This window comes from Eulemur rufifrons, chromosome 24, assembly GCF_041146395.1.
Source record: "Eulemur rufifrons isolate Redbay chromosome 24, OSU_ERuf_1, whole genome shotgun sequence".
Lineage (NCBI taxonomy): Eukaryota > Metazoa > Chordata > Mammalia > Primates > Lemuridae > Eulemur > Eulemur rufifrons.
This window is the reverse complement of record NC_091006.1, coordinates 16,813,520-16,835,312: the sequence shown is the minus strand read 5'-3', so window position 1 is coordinate 16,835,312 and position 21,793 is coordinate 16,813,520. Positions and strand designations below refer to the sequence as shown.

At 44.5% G+C, this 21,793-nt stretch overlaps 2 protein-coding genes across 2 annotated transcripts; one reads left to right on the top strand and one right to left on the bottom strand.

The window, feature by feature from the left end:
- Positions 1–1,584: 1,584 nt before the first annotated feature.
- FPR1 (formyl peptide receptor 1) lies at positions 1,585–6,145 on the bottom strand. Its single transcript, XM_069457865.1, has 2 exons — positions 6,105–6,145; positions 1,585–2,748 (listed from the first exon to the last, which is right to left on the bottom strand). Exon 2 carries the CDS (start codon positions 2,735–2,737, stop codon positions 1,682–1,684), a length of 1,056 nt encoding a protein of 351 aa, XP_069313966.1. The 5' UTR covers positions 2,738–2,748; positions 6,105–6,145; the 3' UTR covers positions 1,585–1,681.
- Positions 6,146–19,647: 13,502 nt separating this feature from the next.
- LOC138374729 (N-formyl peptide receptor 2) lies at positions 19,648–20,974 on the top strand. The gene has a single exon (XM_069457824.1). The coding sequence runs from the start codon at positions 19,648–19,650 to the stop codon at positions 20,701–20,703; it is 1,056 nt and encodes a 351-aa protein (XP_069313925.1). The 3' UTR covers positions 20,704–20,974.
- The last annotated feature ends 819 nt before the right edge of the window (positions 20,975–21,793 follow it).

Below are 21,793 nucleotides of genomic sequence, written 5' to 3'. Positions count from 1 at the left end.
GGGACCCATGAGCTGAGGTTCCTGCTTCCCTACGGCTTACGGGTCTATTTGCTGACCCAGCTGCACTTCCTAATGCAGTTCTTGCCTTGGGGTTTCCGGGAGTTCCGGTCGTGTATGAAGATTGTCTCAAGCTTCGGGAACTTCTGAAAGAACAGAATTGAGGAACAAGGAGCGGAAATAGGTTGAGGGCTGCCTGAGTAACAGGAACTAGGGTCTCTCCTGATTTCCAAACAGCCAAGGATGTGGGGTCACTGTGTTAGCATCATTGGGGGTGAGCAGGAGCCTCCTGGAAGTCCAGATGTGCACATTCTGCTCATGTCCAGGCTCCTCTGACCCAGGGTCCTCTGCACGTGGGGGTTGATCCCTGAGGCGAGTGATACAAGCTTGACCTTGGTTACAGAATTAGAGCAGCCCCCACAGGGTAAGGGCTCAGTCCCACAAGACTGTCCCCCACTTCACATGCCAATCATAAATAGTGGGTCCCCAGGGTACCCACACTTCTGTCTGACCTGGCTACAAATCAGGGTCCCCACCACCCCTCCTTGGTTCAATAATTTGTTATTATGGCTCACAGAACTCATGGAAACACTTTACTTACTATTACCAGTTTATTATAAAGGATATAAATGAACAGTCAAATGAGGAGATACATAGGGCAAGGATCAGGAGGTCTCTATTATAGCTGCAGGAGTTGGGGTGCAACACCTCCAGGCACGTGGATGTGTTCACCAACCCCGAGTCTCTCCAAACCCTGTTATGCAGGGTTTTTAGGGAGGCTCCCTTACTTAGGCATGAATGATTAAATCATTGGCCATTAGTGATTAAGTGACTCTCCAGCACCTCTACCCTTCCTGGAGCTCAGTGGGTGGAGCTGAAAGTTCCAACCCTCTAGTCAAGCCTTGGTCTTTCTGGGGACCAGCCCCCATCTGAAGATATCTAGGGGTCCCCAGCCACCAGTCCTCTCATTAGCATACGAAAGACTCATTGATCCAGAGATTCCAAGGGTCCTAGAAGCTCTTGTGTCAGGAACTGGGACTAAGAACAAATATTATAATAAAAGGCACACCTACCACTCAGGAAATTATGAATGTTTTAGGAGTTCTGTGTCAGGAACCCAGGGCAGAGACCAAATACATATTTCTTATTATGTGACAAGACATACAGGGTGTTTTGAGATTTTAAAGATTATCAGATAATGCCAGTGGCTGTCTCAGGAACACGTTTGCCAAAGGCAGAAAGAAAACAGGGAATACAAAGACAGAAATAGAAGGACATGAACATATTCATTTGTTAGTGGAAAAAGAAAACCCCAAACTCTGTAAAATAATTTAAAGAGTTTTATTCTAAGCCAATGTATGTGACTGCAGCACCGGTAACATGGTCTCAAGAGGTCCCAAGAAAATGTGCCAGAGACAGCTGGGTTACAGTTTGGTTTTATACATTTTAGGGAGACAGGAATTACAGGTAAAATATAAATCAATATATGGAAGATATACATTGGCTTGGCCTGGAAAGACAGGACATCTTGAAGTGGGGGTTTACAGGTTATAGGTGGGTTCAAAGATTCTTTGATTTGTAATTGGGTAACCCGAAAATAAGCAAGGAATGCCTGTGGCTCGGTATAACTGAAGGTGAGATGAAGCCAGAAACCGGAGCTCAAATGTGTCTCCCAGCTCCCTCCTCATGCTGCCTGTAACTCAGCCTCTGCAGGAGGTGAAGCAGAATTGGTAGCTGTGTCACTGGTCGGGGCTGAGTCCTCGGTGAGGGCTCTCTCCAGACTGGCGGGCAGGGAGTGGATCAGTCTCTCTCGGAAGTCCTGGCCCATGAAGACATAGAGCATCGGGTTGAGGCAGCTGTTGAAGAAGGCCAGAGCGCTTGTCACATTCACCGCTATTCTGAAGCCTGTGCTCATACCAAGCAACACCTCACGGATTCTGACTGTGACCATGAGGGCAACTAACTGATAGGGAAACCAGCAGAGAAAAAAGGCAGCTACAACAAAAGAGAGGACCCGTAAAGGACGACTGGACTTAATCAGGCCTTGTCTGTGGATCTTGGTGGCGATGAGCCCGTAGCAGATGGCGATGGTGGACATCGGCATGGTGAAGCCAATAAGGAAGCGGATGATCCCTCTCAGCGTGAGCATGGTGACGGAAACCTTGAACTTCTCGACAGGGTCGTTGGTCCAGGGTGAAAAGTCAAAAGTGCAGAATACTTTCCCCACCGTTTTGTTAGCCACAGTAGTCACACGAATGATAACTGGCAAGGTGAGGAGCAGAGCAAGAATCCAGGGCCCAAGGATCACCTTCTTGGCCAGACCGACGGTGCGGTGGTTCTGGGCCCAGACTGGATGCAGGACACAAATGCAACGGTCCAGGGCAATGAGCGCAATCAGGAAGACACTTCCAAACAGGTTGATGTCCACTATGGTATTAATGAACTTGCACAGGAACCAACCAAAAGGCCAATGTCCTCCCAAGGCCTTTGAGACTATGGAGAAAGGCAAAGTGGAGGTGAAAAAGAAGTCGGCTAAGGCCAGATTCAGGTAAGAGATGGTGGTGACTGTGTGTTTCATCCGGAATCCAGCCACCCAGATCACAAGCCCATTGCCCAGGATGCCAAGGACAAAGGTGACTACTAATACCAAATAAGAGAAGATATCCAGGACAAGATAGCCACCAGGTACAGCGTGAGTCCGTCCAGACACATTCACGGGGAGAGAAGAATTCGCCTCCATCTTGTGCACTCCTGAAATAGTTTAACAACAGCCATTCTTCAGTTATGCACCTCCACGCAGTTTCCCTAAGCCCTCATTTCTGCACCTGCCAATTTTCCCGCTCATAACTCCCTCATCTTCCCCTGAGCTTCCAGTCCGGCCAGAACATCCTCACCACTGTTCCCTATCCCTACCCACATCTGTAAACTGGCAACCATGGTGAACGTGGCGAGATGGCATCTTATCACACGTTCCCACAGTTGCGGATGTGCAAGCCACCTACCAGGTAGGTCACCTGACTAAAGATGATAAGGTCTTTGCCCTCCAAGAAGAAAGTATTGGACAAAAAGATGAATAGAGAAAATATGTACTCAAACAAAAACATTCATAGTGGCACTCTTCACAATAGTCCGAAGGTGGAAACAACACAGATGTCTGAATGGAGAAACAAAATGTAGTGTCTGTGCATGCAATGGAATAGCATGCAGCCATGAAAAATGAAGCACTGATACATGCTACAACATGGACAAACCTTGAAAGCATCATGCTACACGAAAAGAGTGAGACACTAAAGCCACATATTGTATGATTCCACTTACATGAAATATCCAGAATAACCAAATTCACAGAGACGGAAAGCAGATTAGTGGTTGCTGGGGGCTAGGGAAAGTGGGGAATGGAGAATTACCACTTAATGGGTGTGGAGTTTCTGCTTGAGGTGATGAAAACGTTCTGGAACTAGATATTGGTTGCAGATGTAAAGGATTGTAAATGTGCTTAATGCCACAGAATTGTACACTTAAAATGGTAAATTTTTTGTTATGTGTATTTTACCACAAATTTAAAAAATAAAAAATAATGGTGTATGGGTATCAGAAGACTGGTGAGAGATAGCTTCAGTGACCCAGTGTCACACAGACGTGGGCCAAGACTTTCGCCCACCCATGACTCTTAGTACGAGGACTATGCGACTTCTCCCTCCCAGACTCTGCTCCCCCTCTGTCGTGGGGGTCACGAAAGCCTCTCCCTTTCCTCTGCCATTGTGAAAGGCAAGGCATACTATTTGGTTCATTTTCCAAGATAGGTCAAATGGATCAGTGAGTAGTAACAGAAGACGTGTAATCACGTTTTACATCTTGTGGATTCTGTGCCAGAGGAAGTCAGAACGGGAGATCCCCTTTCTACTCCTGTCCCTGTGATTACTTGGCCAAACAGATGAGATGCTCTTCTCTATCATTGGATGGGCTCAGTTCTCTTGGGAATGAAGTAGAGCATGATAGAACTATTAATTGCAGTCCAAATATGTGTTGGAGGCCAGGTGTGGTGGCTCACGCCTGTAATCCTAGCACTCTGGGAGGCCGAGGCAGGAGGATCGCTTGAGACCAGGAGTTTGAGGCAAGCCTAAGCAAGAGCAAGACCCCATGTCTACAAAAAACAAAAAAATTAGCCAGGCATGGTGGTGCACATCTGTAGTCCCAGCTACTTGGGAGGCTGAGGCAGGAGGATTGCTTGAGCCCAGTAGTTTCAGGATGTGATGAGCTATGATGATGCCACTGCATTCTAGCCAGGATGACAGAGTGAGACTCTGTCTCAAAAAAAAAAAAAAAAAATGTGTTTGGTATGAGATTTCACTGGATTAGGTATGCAAAGTATATGTCAGCCTCTTGCCAAGAGCTGTTCTTTTCCTCTAATCCTTGCAGCAGCCTTCCTCGAATGGTTGTTATAAGGATGAAATGGGTTAGTACCATAAAGCATGAGCCAGTGATTGACACACAGTATGTACTGATGTAGGTTTTTATAATATACTCATTTCACAGATGAGGAAACTGAGACTTAGAGCATGTAAGTTAATTGCTTAAAGTCACCCAGCTCAGGCTGTCAAATATTCCAGCAGGTGTCTCTTTCTGCCACTGCACTGCTACTCTACCAATACAGATGAGTTGTCTAATACAGTGGCCACTCACCACTCACAGCTTTCAAGCGCTTGAAATGTAGCTAGTCCGATTTGAGATGGGCTGTAACAGTAAAACATCCATCAGATTTCAAAGACTTAGTGTGAAAAAAATCACGTGAACTATCTCGTTAATAAATTTTGGAGGAAGGTAAGAGATGATGAAAGAGATTTCTTAATGAGTACAATGTATGTTATTCAGGTGACAGATACCCTAAAAGCCCTGACTTCGCCACTGTGTAATCAGTCTCTCCACGTAACAAAATTACACATGTACCCCATAAATTTATACAATTAGAAGAATAATTTTTATAGTGACTGCACGTTGAACTGATAATTTGGCTATATAAGGTTAAGTAAAATATTTTATTAAAATTAATTTCACTTGTTTCTTCTTATCTTTTTAAATTGCCTAATTGACAATTTAAAATTACATATGTGGCTCACGTTTCTGTTGAACCTTGACACTCTACAATCCCAGAAACAACGTGGAGATGTCTGCAGCCCACCCAGCCCCCGTTCAACCGCCGAGACACCCTGAGGACTGTTTGTCCTCAAGAAGCTCTAAGGCAACCGTTCGAAAAGGTTGTTGCAATGAATGAGAAAGATTCTGCAATGACAGGATGGGACATACCAGAGAGGAAAGGCTGTGCAATTATGTCTCCACCATGGTTCCGAGCAGAAACCCTGTGATTTGCAATAAAGCATGAACCACGGTGGCTGCCATTGACTGCGCTTCTTATAAATGGCAATCACTGTGTCACATCCTCACCGTTCTTGTCTCTGATTTCAGCAATCTCAGCATTGACTAAAAATCACTATCTCTCTGTGACAGAAGAGGAAACGAGGGCTTGGATGGGAAGTGACCAGACTATGTTTCAAATTTGGGAAGGGGCAGAGCTGAATTCTGCTGATGAGTCCCACGTACCATTCAGGTCCGCACTCACCACTGCTCTGGAAGGCCACTGCTTACTTCTTACATTCATTTCCCCATGACCCACAATAACCACTGAGGCCCTTCTGCTTTCTCCTCAAAGCTCCACACCTCCTATCCTACCCCATCTGTACCCCCAAGCTGATGCTCTTGCCTCATAATCCACCAACCATACCCTCCTGTCTGGTCCTGCACAACTGTTCTCTGCTTTCCCATCAATGACCAGAAAACAAGTGTTCCTGCCCAAGACCTACCCTCTACTGGGACTCACTCCTTCATCGATTTAAGAAGTTCTCTTCCTCACTTATCCCTTCTCTCCTGTAGCATCAATATAACTTTCTATATTCTATCATTTCCATCAGTGTCCCAATATGCTCTAAAATCTCTTATGTTTTTAAAAAAATCATTCTTTAACTCCATATCCTTCTTCAACTCACTCCAAAGACTCGACTGTACCCCCCAGCCTACCAAGTGCGGCTGTATCCAGTTCCCCAGTTTCTTACCTGGACCTTCTATCAGCTGTGATTCTGCTCTGGGTGGTTCTAAGTCCTGGTCTCCTGGGGAAAGTGACACAGGTTCTAAAAGTCTCAAAGACACCAAAAGAGACGGGGGAAGGGTAACGGAACTGAAACCAATTGAGAAACAGGAAACAGAAAACCAGAGCCCCTTGTGATTCTCAAAGGCCCCAAAAGTACGGCAGTGTACTACCTGTCTTAATAGCGTTAAGGGAGTGAGCAAGGCCCTTTTAGAAACTCGAGGACCTGACTGTTTTCCTCAACCTCAATCCTCTGTGGGATGCAGAGGTTCGACCCTCTCAACATCAAGGGTCAAGGAATCCAGGTGGCCAGGTCCACTTTTTCTCCACGCATCAGGGTAGAGAGAGGAGCAAGTACTGTGGTGAGAAGAATCAGAGGGAAGCAGTAATAGGCAGAGATGAAGATGAGAAAGACAGAAACCAGAAAAACACAAGGAGAGGTAGTGGAGGCAGACCAGTTGAGAGAGTTGACAAGACAGAGCATTCCACACCCACACACACTGCCCAGGTTACTCCTAAAATCCCCCACTCCTGTGGAGGCTCATTTGCAGGCTGTCTTTCTGAAGAATTAAAAATCATGCAAGAGTAGCAGAGTGATTTGGAGACATGGGAAGACAGATACAGACACAGATGTATCCTAAAAGTATTATTCCCAAGGTCTTGTTTCATGAAGTCTGCTTTCAATTTTAAGTCATTTACAATTAAATCTAACAATGGCTTAACACATTAACTGCCATGTGAGTTGTATTTACCTCACGCTGGTTTTGAGCCCGGAGCCTTGTGAAGCATATGAAGACTCAATTCTCCAAAATAAATTCAATAAATTTGTCATGAGTCACATACAACTCAACTGGTGTGCAGTGTAAAAATTGATTCTAGTGCCACATGAGTTGTGTATAACTCATGCACGGAAAACAATAAAAAAATAACACATTTTTCATTAAATTAGAAAAGATCATTTTGTTTTCGAAGTTTTTGTTCTATTTTTGTAATAAAACACCGTGGCCCCAAGGAAAAAAAATTTCTTTCTAGTGTGGCAGTCAATGTGTTAGACCAAAAATGATATTTATGGTTTACTTTGTATGAATTTGGAGGAGGGTAGAACTAGGTTAGGTTCTATTTAAAGAATTTCATCAAGAACCATGTTCAGGCCTAATGTAATGGCTCACGCCTATAATCCTAGACCTCTGGGAGACCGAGGAGGGATGACCACTTGAAGTCAGGAGTTTGAGACCAGCCTGAGCAACAGTGAGACTCCGTCTCTACAAAAAATTAGCTGGGCATGGTGATGCGTGCCTGCAGTCCCAGCTACTCAGGAGGCTGAGGCAGGAGGATCTTTTGAGCCCAGGAGTTTGAGGTTGCTCTGAAGTATGATGATGCCACTGCACTCTAGCCTGGGAAACAGAGTGAGACCCTGCCTCAGAAAAAAAAAATCATGTTTATTTTAATTCTTCCACTTTTTGTCATCCCAAATATGGTGGCTTTCTCCCTGGGGATTGGCACCTCATGGCTCCAAGCGAGCTGCCATTGCTCCTAACTTCACACTACAGCATCCCAAGCCAGAAAGACAGGGAAGAAAAAAGGTGTCATTGGATGTTTTTCATCAGAATTGTGATATATTCAGATTTGTATTTTATAAAAGTTTCTTTGGGGTAGTACTTATCAGACACATTAAAAAGGTTCCCAAGGGAGGAAGAGTAACAAGTGTGGATGTATTAAAGAATGACGAGGAAGAAAATACCTTGTGGGAGAATTAAAGAGAAAAGCTGAGGGCACTATTATGGACAACAGAGAAGGGTCCTAGAGAAAACAAGAAATGAGGAACTCCAGACAGTAATTGCCAGAAAATTTTGAAGACTTCTGAAATCTGACTGTTCTTCCTGAAACTAGGCTCCTGGGATGCCTCTGTATGTTTCCCATAAGACCCCTTTAAAAAGCATAGGAGGTTTTGCTCCTTGCTACCAAATGGTCCATGACTAACACACCACAATTTGCAAAAATGAACAGAGGCAAATGGGTGTGGCTCAAAGTGAACACAGTGAAGAAAGCAAGGAAATTCTCGAAATGAACTTCCGCTCCTATATCTGAGTAAGACCCAAGGGGAAGTGGCCTTCGAGTTGTCCTGGGTTGGGGGAATTCCTGCCTTTGCTGCAAAAATCCCTGACCCTTCTGGTAGCTGAAAAGTCTGAAATGGCCTCTGTGAGCAGCAAAGCCTCTCAGTAAATCACCCAGCCGAGACAGTGAAGCCAGATTGCCTAGGCTAAAATCCCAGTTCTACTGTTCATTAGCTCTGTGACTGGACAAGCCATTTAACACAGATCACAAACATTTTCTGTAAAGGGCCACATAGTAGATATTTTATGTTTGACAGGCCATAGTGTCTCCATCAAAACTCCTGGGCACTGCTGTTATAGCAGGAATATAGCCACCGGCAATATGCAAATGATGAGCATGGCTGTGTGCCGATAAAACTTTATTTAAAACAGCACAAATGGATTTTATATAATTTTTACATGTCGCAAAATACTCTTCATTTGATTGTCTGCAGCCAGTAGTAAATGTGGAAGCCATTCTTGGCTCTCAGGCCATACAAGAAGAGGTGGCGGGCTGGATTTGAGCCCTGATTTAACTGCACTAAGTCTCCGTCACTTCCCCGTGAATTGAGAGTAATATTTACAGAGGATTTTCTAGAGCAGAACAAATCAGATAACTGATACAAAGCATTCAACATAAATTCCAGTGTAATGAATATTATTTATAACTTAGTAATTAGAAAAAAAAAATCTTTTCATCTCCCATTTTACATTCTCTCTGGTGAATCTATCCATGCTGAAAGCTTCAACCACACCTAAGAGTCCCCACATCCCTGTCTCTAGTCAGACCTGCCCTTGACCCCCACATACATCATCTTGGGTTCATCTGTCCACTCAGGCTCACCTCCAGCATTTGCTTTCATCACCTTCTCCCACAACTCTGTGTCATTGACTAAATGCTGCCCCTCAATTCTTCTGTTGAAGCCCTAACCCCCAGCACCCCAGAACGTGACTGTATTTGGTGATAGGATCTTTAAAGAAGTAATTAAGTTAAACTGTGTTCATTAGGGTGGGCCCTAATCCATTATGACTGGTGTCCTCACAAGAAGAGATTAGGGCACAGACTCAGGCAGAGGGAAGACTTTGTGAAGATACAGGGAGAAGACCCAGAAGAAATCAACACCTTGATTTTAAACTTCCAGCCTCTAGAACTGTAAGAAAATAAGTTTCTATTATTCAAGATAAATTTCTATTACTCAAGATACCCCAGGCAGCCCTGGTTAACGAATACAGTCTGCTTCTCCTCACGGGTTCCCATCTCAAGGATGGCCCCCAAATCTGCCCATTACCCCAGTGCAGTGGTTTTAAAGAAAATGGCCACACTATTGTTTGACACTTCTTCCAGTGAGAATTAGGGTCTATGCCTTCTCCACTTGAATCAGGATGGGGTTGGCTCTACTTTAACCAATGGAATGTGGTAAAAAAAAAAAAAATGATGCCATATAACTGTCAAAGCTAGGTCAAAAAAGTCCATGAAGCTTCTGGTTCTCTTGCGACACTTGTTCTAGAGGCCAGCAACCCTCATGCCAGAAATCTGATTGCCCCGAGCCTGCCAAACTGGAGAGGCCACACGTAGGTGCTCCAGTCTGTGGTTACAGCCTAGTTAAGCATTTGAGTCATTCCAGCCCAGGTATCTGACGTGTGAGCGAAGGAGCTCCAGGTGACTCCAGTCCCTAGTCATCCCCAAACCGCTGAGTCTTGGGTGGTAGTGGAAAGTAACTCCTCTGTCCCTTCTCCCAATTCCCAGCCCATACAATCCACAAGCATAGTTAAGTGGTGGTTTGGGGTGGTTGGTTGCACAGCAATGGTGAGTTACGAGTGTGGGTTCCATAGAGAGCCTTCATTCTTCCTCTGTCCCATAGCCATGTAGTCTCCAAGCTCTGCGCACCAAGCCTGGACAATCTCTCCCTAAACCACATCTTTTTTCCATCACACTTTACATGCCCTGGTTCACTTTGCTCTCTTTCAACAATCTCTGCTCTAAGATCTCTGCCTCCAATTGGGAACATTCCCAAATCGATCCTGTTTAGAGTCTCCTAGAACAATTCTTTTTTTCTGAAGGACACACCTGACAAGGTGTCTGCTTAAATGGCTTTTCATGTTCTTAAGGAGAAATTCCAAATTCTTCTTAGCATCCAAGACCCTCCATGAGATGGCCCCTGACACCCTCTAAAGACTCGTCACTATTGCTTTTCTCCTCACCATCTATGCTCCAATAACCAAAGGGAGCATGCTATGTCTTGGCCCCTTTCTGTGTCCTTTCACCCAATTCTGCTTAGAATGCGATTTTTTTCTTTCTTTACCCCAGTCTTTAAGACTCAGCCTAGATGTTACATCCTCCAGGAAGTGACCCTAGGCCCTCTTGGCCTGAGTTAGTTGTTCCTTTTGGGGATCCCTCAATGAACCAGGCATCTGTCTGTCACTATACATACCCCATGCTGCTGTGACTAAGCACTACACCCTCTCATCTCTCCTCCCAGGTTGTCAGTTTTTCCAGGGCACAGCCCATGACTCATTGAACTCTGTGTCCTGGAGCCAGCAAGGGACCACCTCTTCAGAGGCCTGTACCTATAAAATACCTACAACCCCTTCTTCCTTGATAAGTAAACTCCATTTTTTTCAGGTGGCAATGTGCCACCATCTCAGCAAATCAATCATGATTGACCTAAGTCAATCAAGGCAACCTAGCTTTTAATTTTCTTTTTTCTCTTTCTCTCTCCCTCCCTTCCTCCCTTCCGCCCTTTCTCTCTCCCACTCTCTCTTTCTTTCTTTTTTTGGGGGGTACAGATTCATGTAGAGATCAGCATGTTGCTCCATCTTGCCAATGACAAGTAAAGAAAGGTCTTGCAAAGACTCCAGAAAAGATTTCCCTCCCTTATAAAATGAGAGAGGCACGTGATCGTACTCACTTTACCTGCCTATCTCCATCCTTCTGGCTTGGAGGGCCATTTGGATGTGATGTCTGGTACAGTGACAGCCATCCTGTGGTCATGTTCAAAAAGCTCGTGGAATAAAACCAATAGGATGGTGGGCTGGAAGAATAAAATGAAACTCTGTTCTTGTTCAAACTCAAAAATCTACCTCCTTTCAAAATTTGTTTCATAATAAATTTACCCATAGTTTAAAGTCACTGTAGACATTCTATTGATATAGCAATTCAGGGAGAAAAGGGAAAACAGTTGTCTTCATCTCTTTCCCTTAGACTCTTGTTTTCTGGCTCTCCACCTTTCTTCATAATTATATGCCTTGGATTTGAACAACTTTCTGGAACATTTTGATGGTGCTTTAAAACTCAGAAAGGGCCCATCTCCTCAGATTAGTGGCCCACAAATTATCTTCCTAGGGCCAGAAAGTCAGAGGGTTAATCTTGGTGATGATGTTGGATGACGTGTGCTCTCCCATTCACCTCCTTACCTTTCTGTGTGTTGCTGGTTACTACTTGTTTTAGCACTTTCGAGGTGTAATAAGAAGTATATTAGGTTTTGTTCAAGGTTCCATAGAATTCCTAAAACCTTTTGAATTTACTGAGTGATATAAATGTCTTGTTATTCATAAAAAACCCCTTTTGATAACACCTAAGTTTTTTTTTTTTTTTTTTTTTTTTGAGACAGAGTCTCACTGCCCAGGCTAGAGTGAGTGCCGTGGCGTCAGCCTAGCTCACAGCAACCTCAAACTCCTGGGCTCAAGCGATCCTCCTGCCTCAGCCTCCCGAGTAGCTGGGACTACAGGCACGCGCCAACATGCCCGGCTAATTTTTTCTATATATATTTTAGTTGTCCATATAATTTCTTTCTATTTTTAATAGAGACAGGGTCTCGCTCTTGCTCAGGCTGGTCTCGAACTCCTGACCTTGAGCGATCCACCCGCCTCGGCCTCCCAGAGTGCTAGGATTACAGGCGTGAGCCACCACGCCCGGCCTCCACACCTAAGTTTATGCTGATGAGATGACTTAAGGTGGGACCCTAGGTGGCCTTAGGATAGAGCTGGTCACCAGAAAGACCAAGTGGTTACAAGGTTGCAACTTTCAGCACCCTCACCCATTGACCTCCAGGAAGAGGAGATGGGAACTGGAGATTGAGCTCTATAAAAACTCTTGGACAATAAGATGTGGTGAACTTTCAGGTTGCTGAACACGTAGGGGTGCTGGGAGGGTAGTGTGCCTGGCAAAAGCGTGAAAGCCCCATGCACCACCCCAGGCTGTCCCTGCCACATATCTACCCAGGCATCTCTTCCAATTCACTGTTTTTGAGTTGTATCCTTTATAATAAACTGGGAAATGTAAGTAAAGTGTCTTCTTGAGTTCTGTGCACCATTCTAGCAAATTAACAAACCTGAGGAAGGAGTCGTAGGAACACTCGATTTATAGGCAGTCAGAAGTATGAGTGGTGACCTGGGACTTGTGCTTGGTGTCTGAAGTGAGGACAGTTTGTGGGACTGAGCCCTTTAACTTGTGGGATCTGACACTAAGGCCAGGTAGAGAGCGTCATGAAAGAATTGAATTGTATGACACCCAGCTGGTGTCCCCAGAGAACTGTAGAATTTCTTGGTGTGGAAAAAACCCACACATTTGATGTCAGAAGTATTGTGTAAGTAGAGGAATGAGTTTTGCTTAACCATCATCTTTGTTTTTTATTGCTTGCTTCTAATTTTTCTCACCTCAGTAATTGTTTCTTTCATTTTCTTGAATCTCTGAAGAAGAAAAGGCCTGGACTCCCAGAATCCTTGATCCTTGATCTTCGGAGCGATGAATTACTGTTTCCCACGAAGGTTAGAGGTGAGGTAATATTCGGTCACTTAAGTGTCTCAGAAGAGTCTGCTGGCCGGGCGCGGTGGCTCACGCCTGTAATCCTAGCACTCTGGGAGGCCGAGGCAGGTGGATCACTCGAGATCAGGAGTTCGAGACCAGCCTGAGCAAGAGCGAGACCCCCATCTCTACTAAAAATAGAAAGAAATTATCTGGCCAACTAAAATATATATAGAAAAAATTAGCCGGGCATGGTGGCACATGCCTGTAGTCCCAGCTACCCGGGAGGCTGAGGCAGGAAGATTGCTTAAGCCCAGGAGTCTGAGGTTGCTGTGAGCTAGGCTGACACCACGGCATGTACTTTAGCCTGGGCAACAGAGCGAGACTCTGTCTCAAAAAGAAAACATACAAAAAAAAGAGTCTGCTGACAACTTACTCAGGGTGCCTGTAAGAGTTTCTGTCACCTGATTGGCTCTGGTTCTATTGTCCCTCCCCCTGTCCTTCATCAAAGTCTCTGCTAAAAGTCCTTCTTGTATTGCTCCACAAGAGGCAAGAAAGTCACAGGAAAAGGATCTTATATGGTGGTAAGTTGGGGACTGACAATTTAAAAATTATTGCTTGAATGCCTACTAGATGACAGACACCTCCTAAACTCAAAAGCAGTCCTGCACAATGTAGGATCCACTTGCCACATATGGCTTTTGAGCTCTTGTTGTATTTCTAGTCTAATCTGAAATGTGCTGTAACTGTAAAGTGTACTTAGTGTGTTCTAAGACTTAGTATGAATAAAAAAGCTAAGTCATCTTATTAATAACTTTTATTTTGGTTAACATGTTCCAATGAGATTCTTTTTGATATGTGGTATTATGTAAAATATGTTATTAGAATTAATTTTCCCCAATGTTTTTACTTTTTTTTTTTAACATGGCTAGTCGAAAATTGTTAGTCACATATGTGGCTCGAATTGATGTCTCCCATTATGCTACTATTGGACAGTGTTACTCTGGAGATGCAGCATTGAAAGAACGTGGTATTCTTGTAGAGCTTACATACGAGAGTGGGGGATATTTGGGATAGAAAATAAATGAACAAGAAAAGTATCTGGTGAGATAGGCTGGGCCAGTGCAGCTGCTTTGCCAGTGGGTCAGGCCGGACCTCTCTGAGGACATGACATTTCAACTGAAATATGAATATTTAGAATGAGCCTAGTGTGGGGAGCTCAAAAGGAAAAACATTGTAGGCAGAAGAAACAGGAAGCAAAAGCCCTGGGATGGCAATGAGCCTCGCGTTCAAGGAATCAAGGAATCCACTGTGAACGGAGCAGTGTGTCAGAGGAGAGAGCACGGCATGCGTGAGGTATGAGGGATACACAGGGCAGACCCAGGGGTGCGTGGAGAGCTTGAGTTAGAAGTCTGGAGGCCATTGGCAGGTGTCGAGGAGAATAATGTCATGATCTTATTTCCCCTTTTAAAAGATCATTTGTCTCTGTCTCCATAATAGACTTGGCGGGGCGGGGGCGGGGGGGGGGGGGGGGGGGCCGTGTAGCAGGGCCAGGAACAAGCTATTTGCAAGGTTTGTGGAAATGTCCAAGCCTGACAAGGGCTGCGGAGAAGGGTATGAGATGGAGGTGATTCTGGCTGTGGGCTCAGCGTGTTCTGTGGATAGAACCAATAGGACTTGGACTGGATTGGCCAGTAAAGGAAAAGGAAATCAAAGTTCTAGATTTGGAGCTTTAACAACGGAATGTTTAAGCTCCAGATAGATACAGAATATTGGGAGAGGGGCAGGTTGGGGAGTGTGGGATAATCAACATTTTGGTTGGGCAATGTGAGGCTTGGGGTGCTGATGGGATTCCCACGGAGAGATGTCCAGAAGTCAGGTGATTGTGTCTGACTAGAGCTCTGGGGAGAGGCCCAGGCTGATGGTGTCCCTGAGAGGACAGTATGATATTTTCAGCCATGAGGCTCGATGTTATTACCTGTGGAAAGGCTAGATAGAGAGGATGAGGGTGAGGGTCGAACACAAGCTGTGGAACACCCCTAAATTTAGAACCAAAAATGTTAGTAAAATGGACTGAAAGGAGGTGGCCAGTTGAGCTATAAAGGCAACCAGGGGTGTATTGTGTGTACATTTTATCATCTTGTGGCGTAGGGAAAATGTGTTAGAAGGAGGAAAAAGAGATCTACTGGGCCCTGTGTCACTGGATATCAGGACAAGAACTGAGAAGGGCCCACTGGATCCCACAGCAGGCAGGTCATAGGCATCAGGAGGACACAGCAAGGGGAGGATGAGGACTGAAGTCAACACAGAGTGGATTCAGGAGATAATGTGAAGTGAGGAAGTGAAAAGGAGGGAATATGGTAATGTTTACCTGATAGTGAGAATGATCTCGTAGAAAGAAAATCTTGAAGGTTGTTTTTTTTGTTTGTTTGTTTGTTTTTTGTGGCAGAAAAGAAAGAACTAATGCAGGAGGCAAGTCTGCAGGAAGGAGAGAGAGGGGGTGGAAAGCAAAGGCAGGAGGGAAATCAGTGGAATGAACAGAGCTCCTTGTTCACAGTAACAGGTGCAGGTGGATTCGAGGGTTAGGGAGGGAAAGGTTATTCTCATCTAATTTCTCAACAATTTCTCATCTAATTGTTACCATTTTCTCATTAAAATATCAGTCAAGGACATCAGCTGAAAGTGGGACGAGTAGAGGAAGTTACGTAGTTTGTGGAGAAAACAGAAGGACTAAAATGTTTATTTTAAAGCAAATATGCGGGAGAAATAGTCAGCTAACAAGGAGGTGCTGAGTTTGACATTTGTGGTCATAAATTCAATTCCACCCCTTTATTAATAGTTGTGACATTGAGCAAGTCACTTCTCTTCTCTAATGGATGGTTTCCTCCTGTATTGCAGTAATGATGACACTTGTCCCAAAGCAAGGATGTTGTAATTAGAGATGATGAAATGTACGGTGACGAGAACATAGTAGGGGCTCACCAGAAAGCAGCCCTCATCATCTGTACAGGCACCATCTGTAGCTCACAGGTTCTTTCCACCCTTTGCAACTAGAGTGGCTCTGTAATTTTGCAACTTTCCCTTGTTGGCCTGTCCCCACCTGTCATTGCACATTCATCCTTCCAATGTTGTAACAACATTTTTTTTTTTTTTTTTTTTTTTTGAGACAGAGTCTCACTCTGTTGCCCAGGCTAGAGTGAGTGCCGTGGCATCAGCCTAGCTCACAGCAACCTCAAACTCCTGAGCTCAAGCGATCCTCCTGTCTCAGCCTCCCGAGTAGCTGGGACTACAGGCATGCGCCACCATGCCCGGCTAATTTTTTCTATATATATTTTTAACTGTCCATATAACTTCTTTCTATTTTTAGTAGAGATGGGGTCTCACTCTTGCTCAGGCTGGTCTCGAACTCCTGAGCTCAAACGATCCGCCCACCTCGGCCTCCCAGAGTGCTAGGATTACAGGCGTGAGCCACCGCGCCCGGCCTGTAACAACATTTTAAAACCAGAGATTTACATGACTGAGTACATCGTATCTTCTAAATGCCTTGCAGGGTGCTTGGAGGGTGGGTAGAGAAATTCTGTGTCTGGCTGAGGGAATATGGCACGGGAGAGGGTGAACAGCACAATTCTGTTGAAATCAGCCTAGCTGAGTTCAAATTCTGGCTCCACCTCTTTCTAACTGGGGGCTTTATACAATTAATGTAACCAGTATAACTCTTAACTTACTCATCTGTGCAACGGTCATACTCACTAACGTTTGTCATTATCTATAGTGTCTTCGAGTGTGCTCGCTGCTCTACACAAGTTAGCAAATGCTGTCCACAAAGCCTGTGAGATGAGTTGTTGTGAGGGTAAAAGGAGAAGCTTGTAGTGTGTGGATGATATTCAAAATAGTACCCACTCTTGTTTTGAGCATTGTTCTTGTCCTGACCTTGAGCTTCTACAATGCATAAGGTTCGAGACCCACAACACAGCACAAAGCCTGGTGAAAACCAGGAGTTCCTATTTGTATAGACTCACTTGATCTAGCCTAAAATATTTCCATGTCTGTTCTCATTTAATCCTCACTTGAACATTAGACTTAACCATAAAATCATCCTCATTCTGCAAAAGAGGAAACTGAAGGTCAAAGAGATGTCACTGACCAAAAACTTATTGGGGAGTCAGAGATAAGAATAGAATAGAACTCACTCCAGAACTCTTTATACTGTAACAGTGACGTGCAACTGGGGATGATTTTGCCTTTCAGGGGACACTTGACAATGTCTATAGATACTTTCGGTTGTCACTCCTGGAGGCAGGGTGACCACTGGCATCTGGTACACAGAGGCCATGGGTGCTGCTAAACATGCTACAATGTACAGGACAGTCTTCACAACAAAGGACACAACAAAGCCGCAAATGTCAATAGTGCCAAGGTTGAGAAACCCTCAGTGAAAGCAACTGGTAAAAACTGGAAGAAAAGGAGGTAGTGAGTAAAGGAAAAACGGAGAAAAGTTATCTTTCTGTGGTATGACCATATCCAGGTAATCTTGGGAGAAACTCTTTCAAAGGCAATGGCTCTGGAGTTGGTTGCAAAGGCAGTGGCTTTGGAGTTAGTTATACCTGGTTTTTAAATCTTGCTGCCTCCACAGACTGGCTGGGCTTGATGTTGAAAACCACCATTGAAACCCCCAAGCCATGGTTCCACCCTAGTAAAAAAGGGATGACAGTGGCTGCCTCATAATATTCTTATGAGTACTAAATGTGAACAAGTGCGAGGTAATCGCTATTACTCTTTAAAAAGCCAAATAGCCCAGGGTGAGATGATTCTTAAATTTTCATAGCCATAGAAAATCACCCTAGGTTTTACACAAAGAAATTCTAGAGTGGGGTTCATGAATGTGCATTTTAACAGACACCTTGAATATTTCTGATAAAGCCTGCATACCACAGTGTAAGGAAATTTGGTCGAGTGGCATAGACATGGGGGTCACAGGGGCCTTTGGGTTAAATTCGATGCAATAGTTACTGACGTGACCTGGTCCAGAGGCTGGGATTATAACTTTTGGATTCTTGTTCTTAAAAGCAGAAACTCCTCAGGATATTTTCTCATAGCGTTACCATCCAGAATTTAGTCGTCTACCTCTAAAGCAATCCACTGGAAAGCAAAAAGGATTCCAGTTAGTACTAATTAGATTAATCAGTATTTGCTCCCAAAGCTGAAGGAGAAACATCTTTTCTGAAGGGTGAGCAACTAAACACAATTGTGGTCTGGTTAGCAGTGTGAGGAAACGGGTGCTGGGTGGGCCACCAGCAGCGTCTGTCATGATTGGTGTAGCAGAGGAAGGGTTTAGAAGTCAGACCAAGCTGGACTGAAGACCTTCTTGTACTATTTATCACTTAAGTGACCTTGAGCAGATTTCACAATTGCTCTGAACATCAATTTATTCTTATGAAAACTAGAAATAATAAGCATTATAGTGCCATTATATAGACCAAACTGGGTCCCATATATAGCAATTAACACAGTGCATGGTCTCTAATAAGAACCCCACAAATATTAACAAAACTTGTAATTTTCATACTCTTTTTTTTTTTTTGAGACAGAATCTCACTTTGTTGCCCAGGCTAGAGTGAGTGCCGTGGCGTCAGCCTAGCTCACAGCAACCTCAAACTCCTGGGCTCAAGCGATCCTCCTGCCTCAGCCTCCCGAGTAGCTGGGACTACAGGCATGCACCACCATGCCCGGATAATTTTATATATATATATATTTGTTTAGCTGTCCATATAATTTCTTTCTATTTTTAGTAGAGATGGGGTCTCGCTCTTGCTCAGGCTGGTCTCGAACTCTTGAGCTCAAACGATCCGCCCACCTCGGCCTCCCAGAGTGCTAGGATTACAGGCGTGAGCCACCGCGCCTGGCCAATTCTCATACTCTTTATCCCACAAAACACTAAAGCTATATGAAGGGTACAACGTTTTTGCATCTCCAACAGGGAAGAGCTCCATATCAAGCAGGGATAATGAAAAGCAGAGGGTAGAACACGGAGATAGTGCCCCCTCTTTGCTGACTTCCTCCAGCCCAGAATCCACGGGATGTAACATTACTACATGTTACCAGTAACTTCTCAAGATTCTCTTCTATTTATAAACTCAAGCCAAACCCTAAAATTTTAACTTAAATAGTAGAGAGACAATAGGTCAAGGATTCTGACAGTGAAAAGGACAAGATGTGGGAGCCTAGAAGAGCCTGGGGCTGAAAGAGGCTGCAGAGCTTGCCAGCATTTTTGCATTGAGTCATGGATGGACACAAATTTGTACCCACTGACCCTGACTTCTACTTTCCTTACTACGCCGAAGCTGCCTATGCTCAATTTTCTGTTGTCTATACACTCTCAGTTCAGCACTTCTGCTGGTGGACAGGAGCCTCATAATCCTCTTGGTAAAGTAACCAGCCTGAGAGTTGGAATGCATGTTCATAATTATAAGAATATGTAGAACTAGGCTTTCCCAAAGGAATTTCCAAGACAGTGCCAATTTTATAGTATGGCAGTTTACAAGGTTCAGTGGAGTTGGTCTCCCAGTAGGAGTGGGAGCTACAGTGGAATTTGATGAGGGCTATGAATGGGAATACTGTAGGATGGTTCCACAGCTGAGAAATGACCACTGTTGACATGTTTCAGGTGTGGCACGATGGAAACCAACTTCTCCATCCCTCTGAATAGATCTGAAGAGGAGCTCCATGAGTCTACCGGCTACATTGCTCTGCAGATCCTCCCGTTGGTGGTACTGGGGATCACCTTTGTCCTTGGCATCCTGGGCAATGGGCTTGTGATCTGGGTGGCTGGATTCCGGATGACACGCACAGTCACCACCATCTCTTACCTGAATCTGGCCCTGGCCGACTTCTCTTTCACCGCCACCCTACCGTTCCTCATAGTCTCCATGGCCATGAAAGAAAAATGGCCCTTTGGCTGGTTCCTATGTAAGTTAGTTCACATTGTGGTGGACGTCAACCTGTTTGGAAGTGTCTTCCTGATTGCACTCATTGCTCTGGACCGTTGCATTTGTGTCCTGCATCCAGTCTGGGCCCAGAACCACCGCACCGTCGGTCTGGCCAAGAAGGTGATCCTTGGGCCCTGGATTCTTGCTCTGCTCCTCACCTTTCCAGTTTTCATCTTCTTGACCACAGTAACTACAGTGAATGGGGACACATACTGTACTTTCAACTTTGCATCCTGGGGTAACACCACTGAAGAGAAGTTGAAGGTGGCCATAACCATGCTGATGGTCAGAGGGATCATCCGGTTCATTGTTGGCTTTAGCATGCCGATGTCCATTGTTGCAGTCTGCTATGGGCTCATTGCTGCCAAGATCCACAAAAAAGGCATGATTAAATCCAGTCGTCCGATGCGGGTCCTCACTGCTGTTGTGGCTTCTTTCTTCATCTGTTGGTTCCCCTTTCAACTGGTTGCCCTTCTAGGCACAGTCTGGCTCAAAGAGATGTTGTTGCTTGGCCAGTATAAAATCGTTGATTTGTTGGTTAACCCAACGAGTTCCCTGGCCTTTTTCAACAGCTGCCTCAACCCGATGCTCTACGTCTTTGTGGGCCAGGACTTCCGAGAGAGACTGATCCACTCCCTGCCCACCAGTCTGGAGAGAGCCCTCACCGAGGACTCAGCTCCAACCAGCGACACAGCTACCAATTCTGCTTCACCTCCTACAGACGCTGAGTTACAGGCAATGTGAGGAGGGTGTCAGAGACATTTTGGAGCTTTGTCTTGTCCTACCCTGATCCCAGTTCCAGCTTCATCTAACCTGAGTCACACCGAGCTTCTAGTATAAGTGGCTCAAGTGTTTACTAAAGAAAAATACTTTTGTACCCCTGATTTTGGGGTAAGAAATAGACAATGAGGCTATTAGCATTATTTTTGGCTTTTAGACCTCAGCCTGTACCATGGGGTAAGTGGAGGTGGGAAACAAGCACAAGAAAAAACAAAGAGTGGTGGGAATTTGTAAGGCTTGGATTGAGATGGTATATATAAGGGGAAGACTTTAGTATTTCACCCTAAAGCAAAATGTCTGCTGTAGGGTTTTTTTTTTTTTTCTTTCTTTTGAGACAGGGTCTCACTCTGTTGTCCAGGCTGGAGTACAGTGGCATCATCATAGCTCACTGCAGCCTCAAACTCCTGGACTCAAGCAATCCTCCTGCCTCAGCCTCCCAAGTAGCTGGAACTACAGGTGCACACCACCACCCCAGCTAATTTTTTAATTTTTTTTTTTGTAGAGATGGGGTCTCACTATATTCCCCAGGCTGGTCTCAAACTCCTGGCCTCAAGCAATCCTCCCACCTCAGCCTCCAGAACTGCTAGGAAAACAGGCATGAGCAATCGTACCTGGCCTGCTGTAGGTTTTTTGTAGCTATTTTTTAAATCAGACTATGGAAGTTTACTTTTGTTTCTGGTTTGCTAAGAGTTTTCTTTTTCTTTTTTTAAAGTCATGAATGGCTGTTCCATTTTATCAAATACATTTTCTACATATATTAAGATGATCATATTGTTTTTATTCTTTTATTTAAATCATCAGTTGGACATTTCTTTCAAACTGTCAAAGTTATTGGCATCAAACAGTGCAATAACTGTGTACAGAACTTGTAATTTCTTTCAAATAATGAGAATGTAAGCTATGTGAGGGCAGGGATTTTGTCTGTATTGCATGCTGAGGGATTTCCACTCCTGATGTATAAAATACTTTCTGGCAGGTAAATGTGTACTCAATACATATGTATAGAATCAATGAATCCACAAACAATAGTATCACCTAGGTGTCAAGTGAGGAA

What these genes read in the sequence shown, in the direction of transcription:
- LOC138374729 (XM_069457824.1), top strand. Translation starts at nt 19,648, where the DNA reads ATGGAAACCAACTTCTCCATCCCTCTGAATAGATCTGAAGAGGAGCTC.
- FPR1 (XM_069457865.1), bottom strand. Translation starts at nt 2,737, where the DNA reads ATGGAGGCGAATTCTTCTCTCCCCGTGAATGTGTCTGGACGGACTCAC.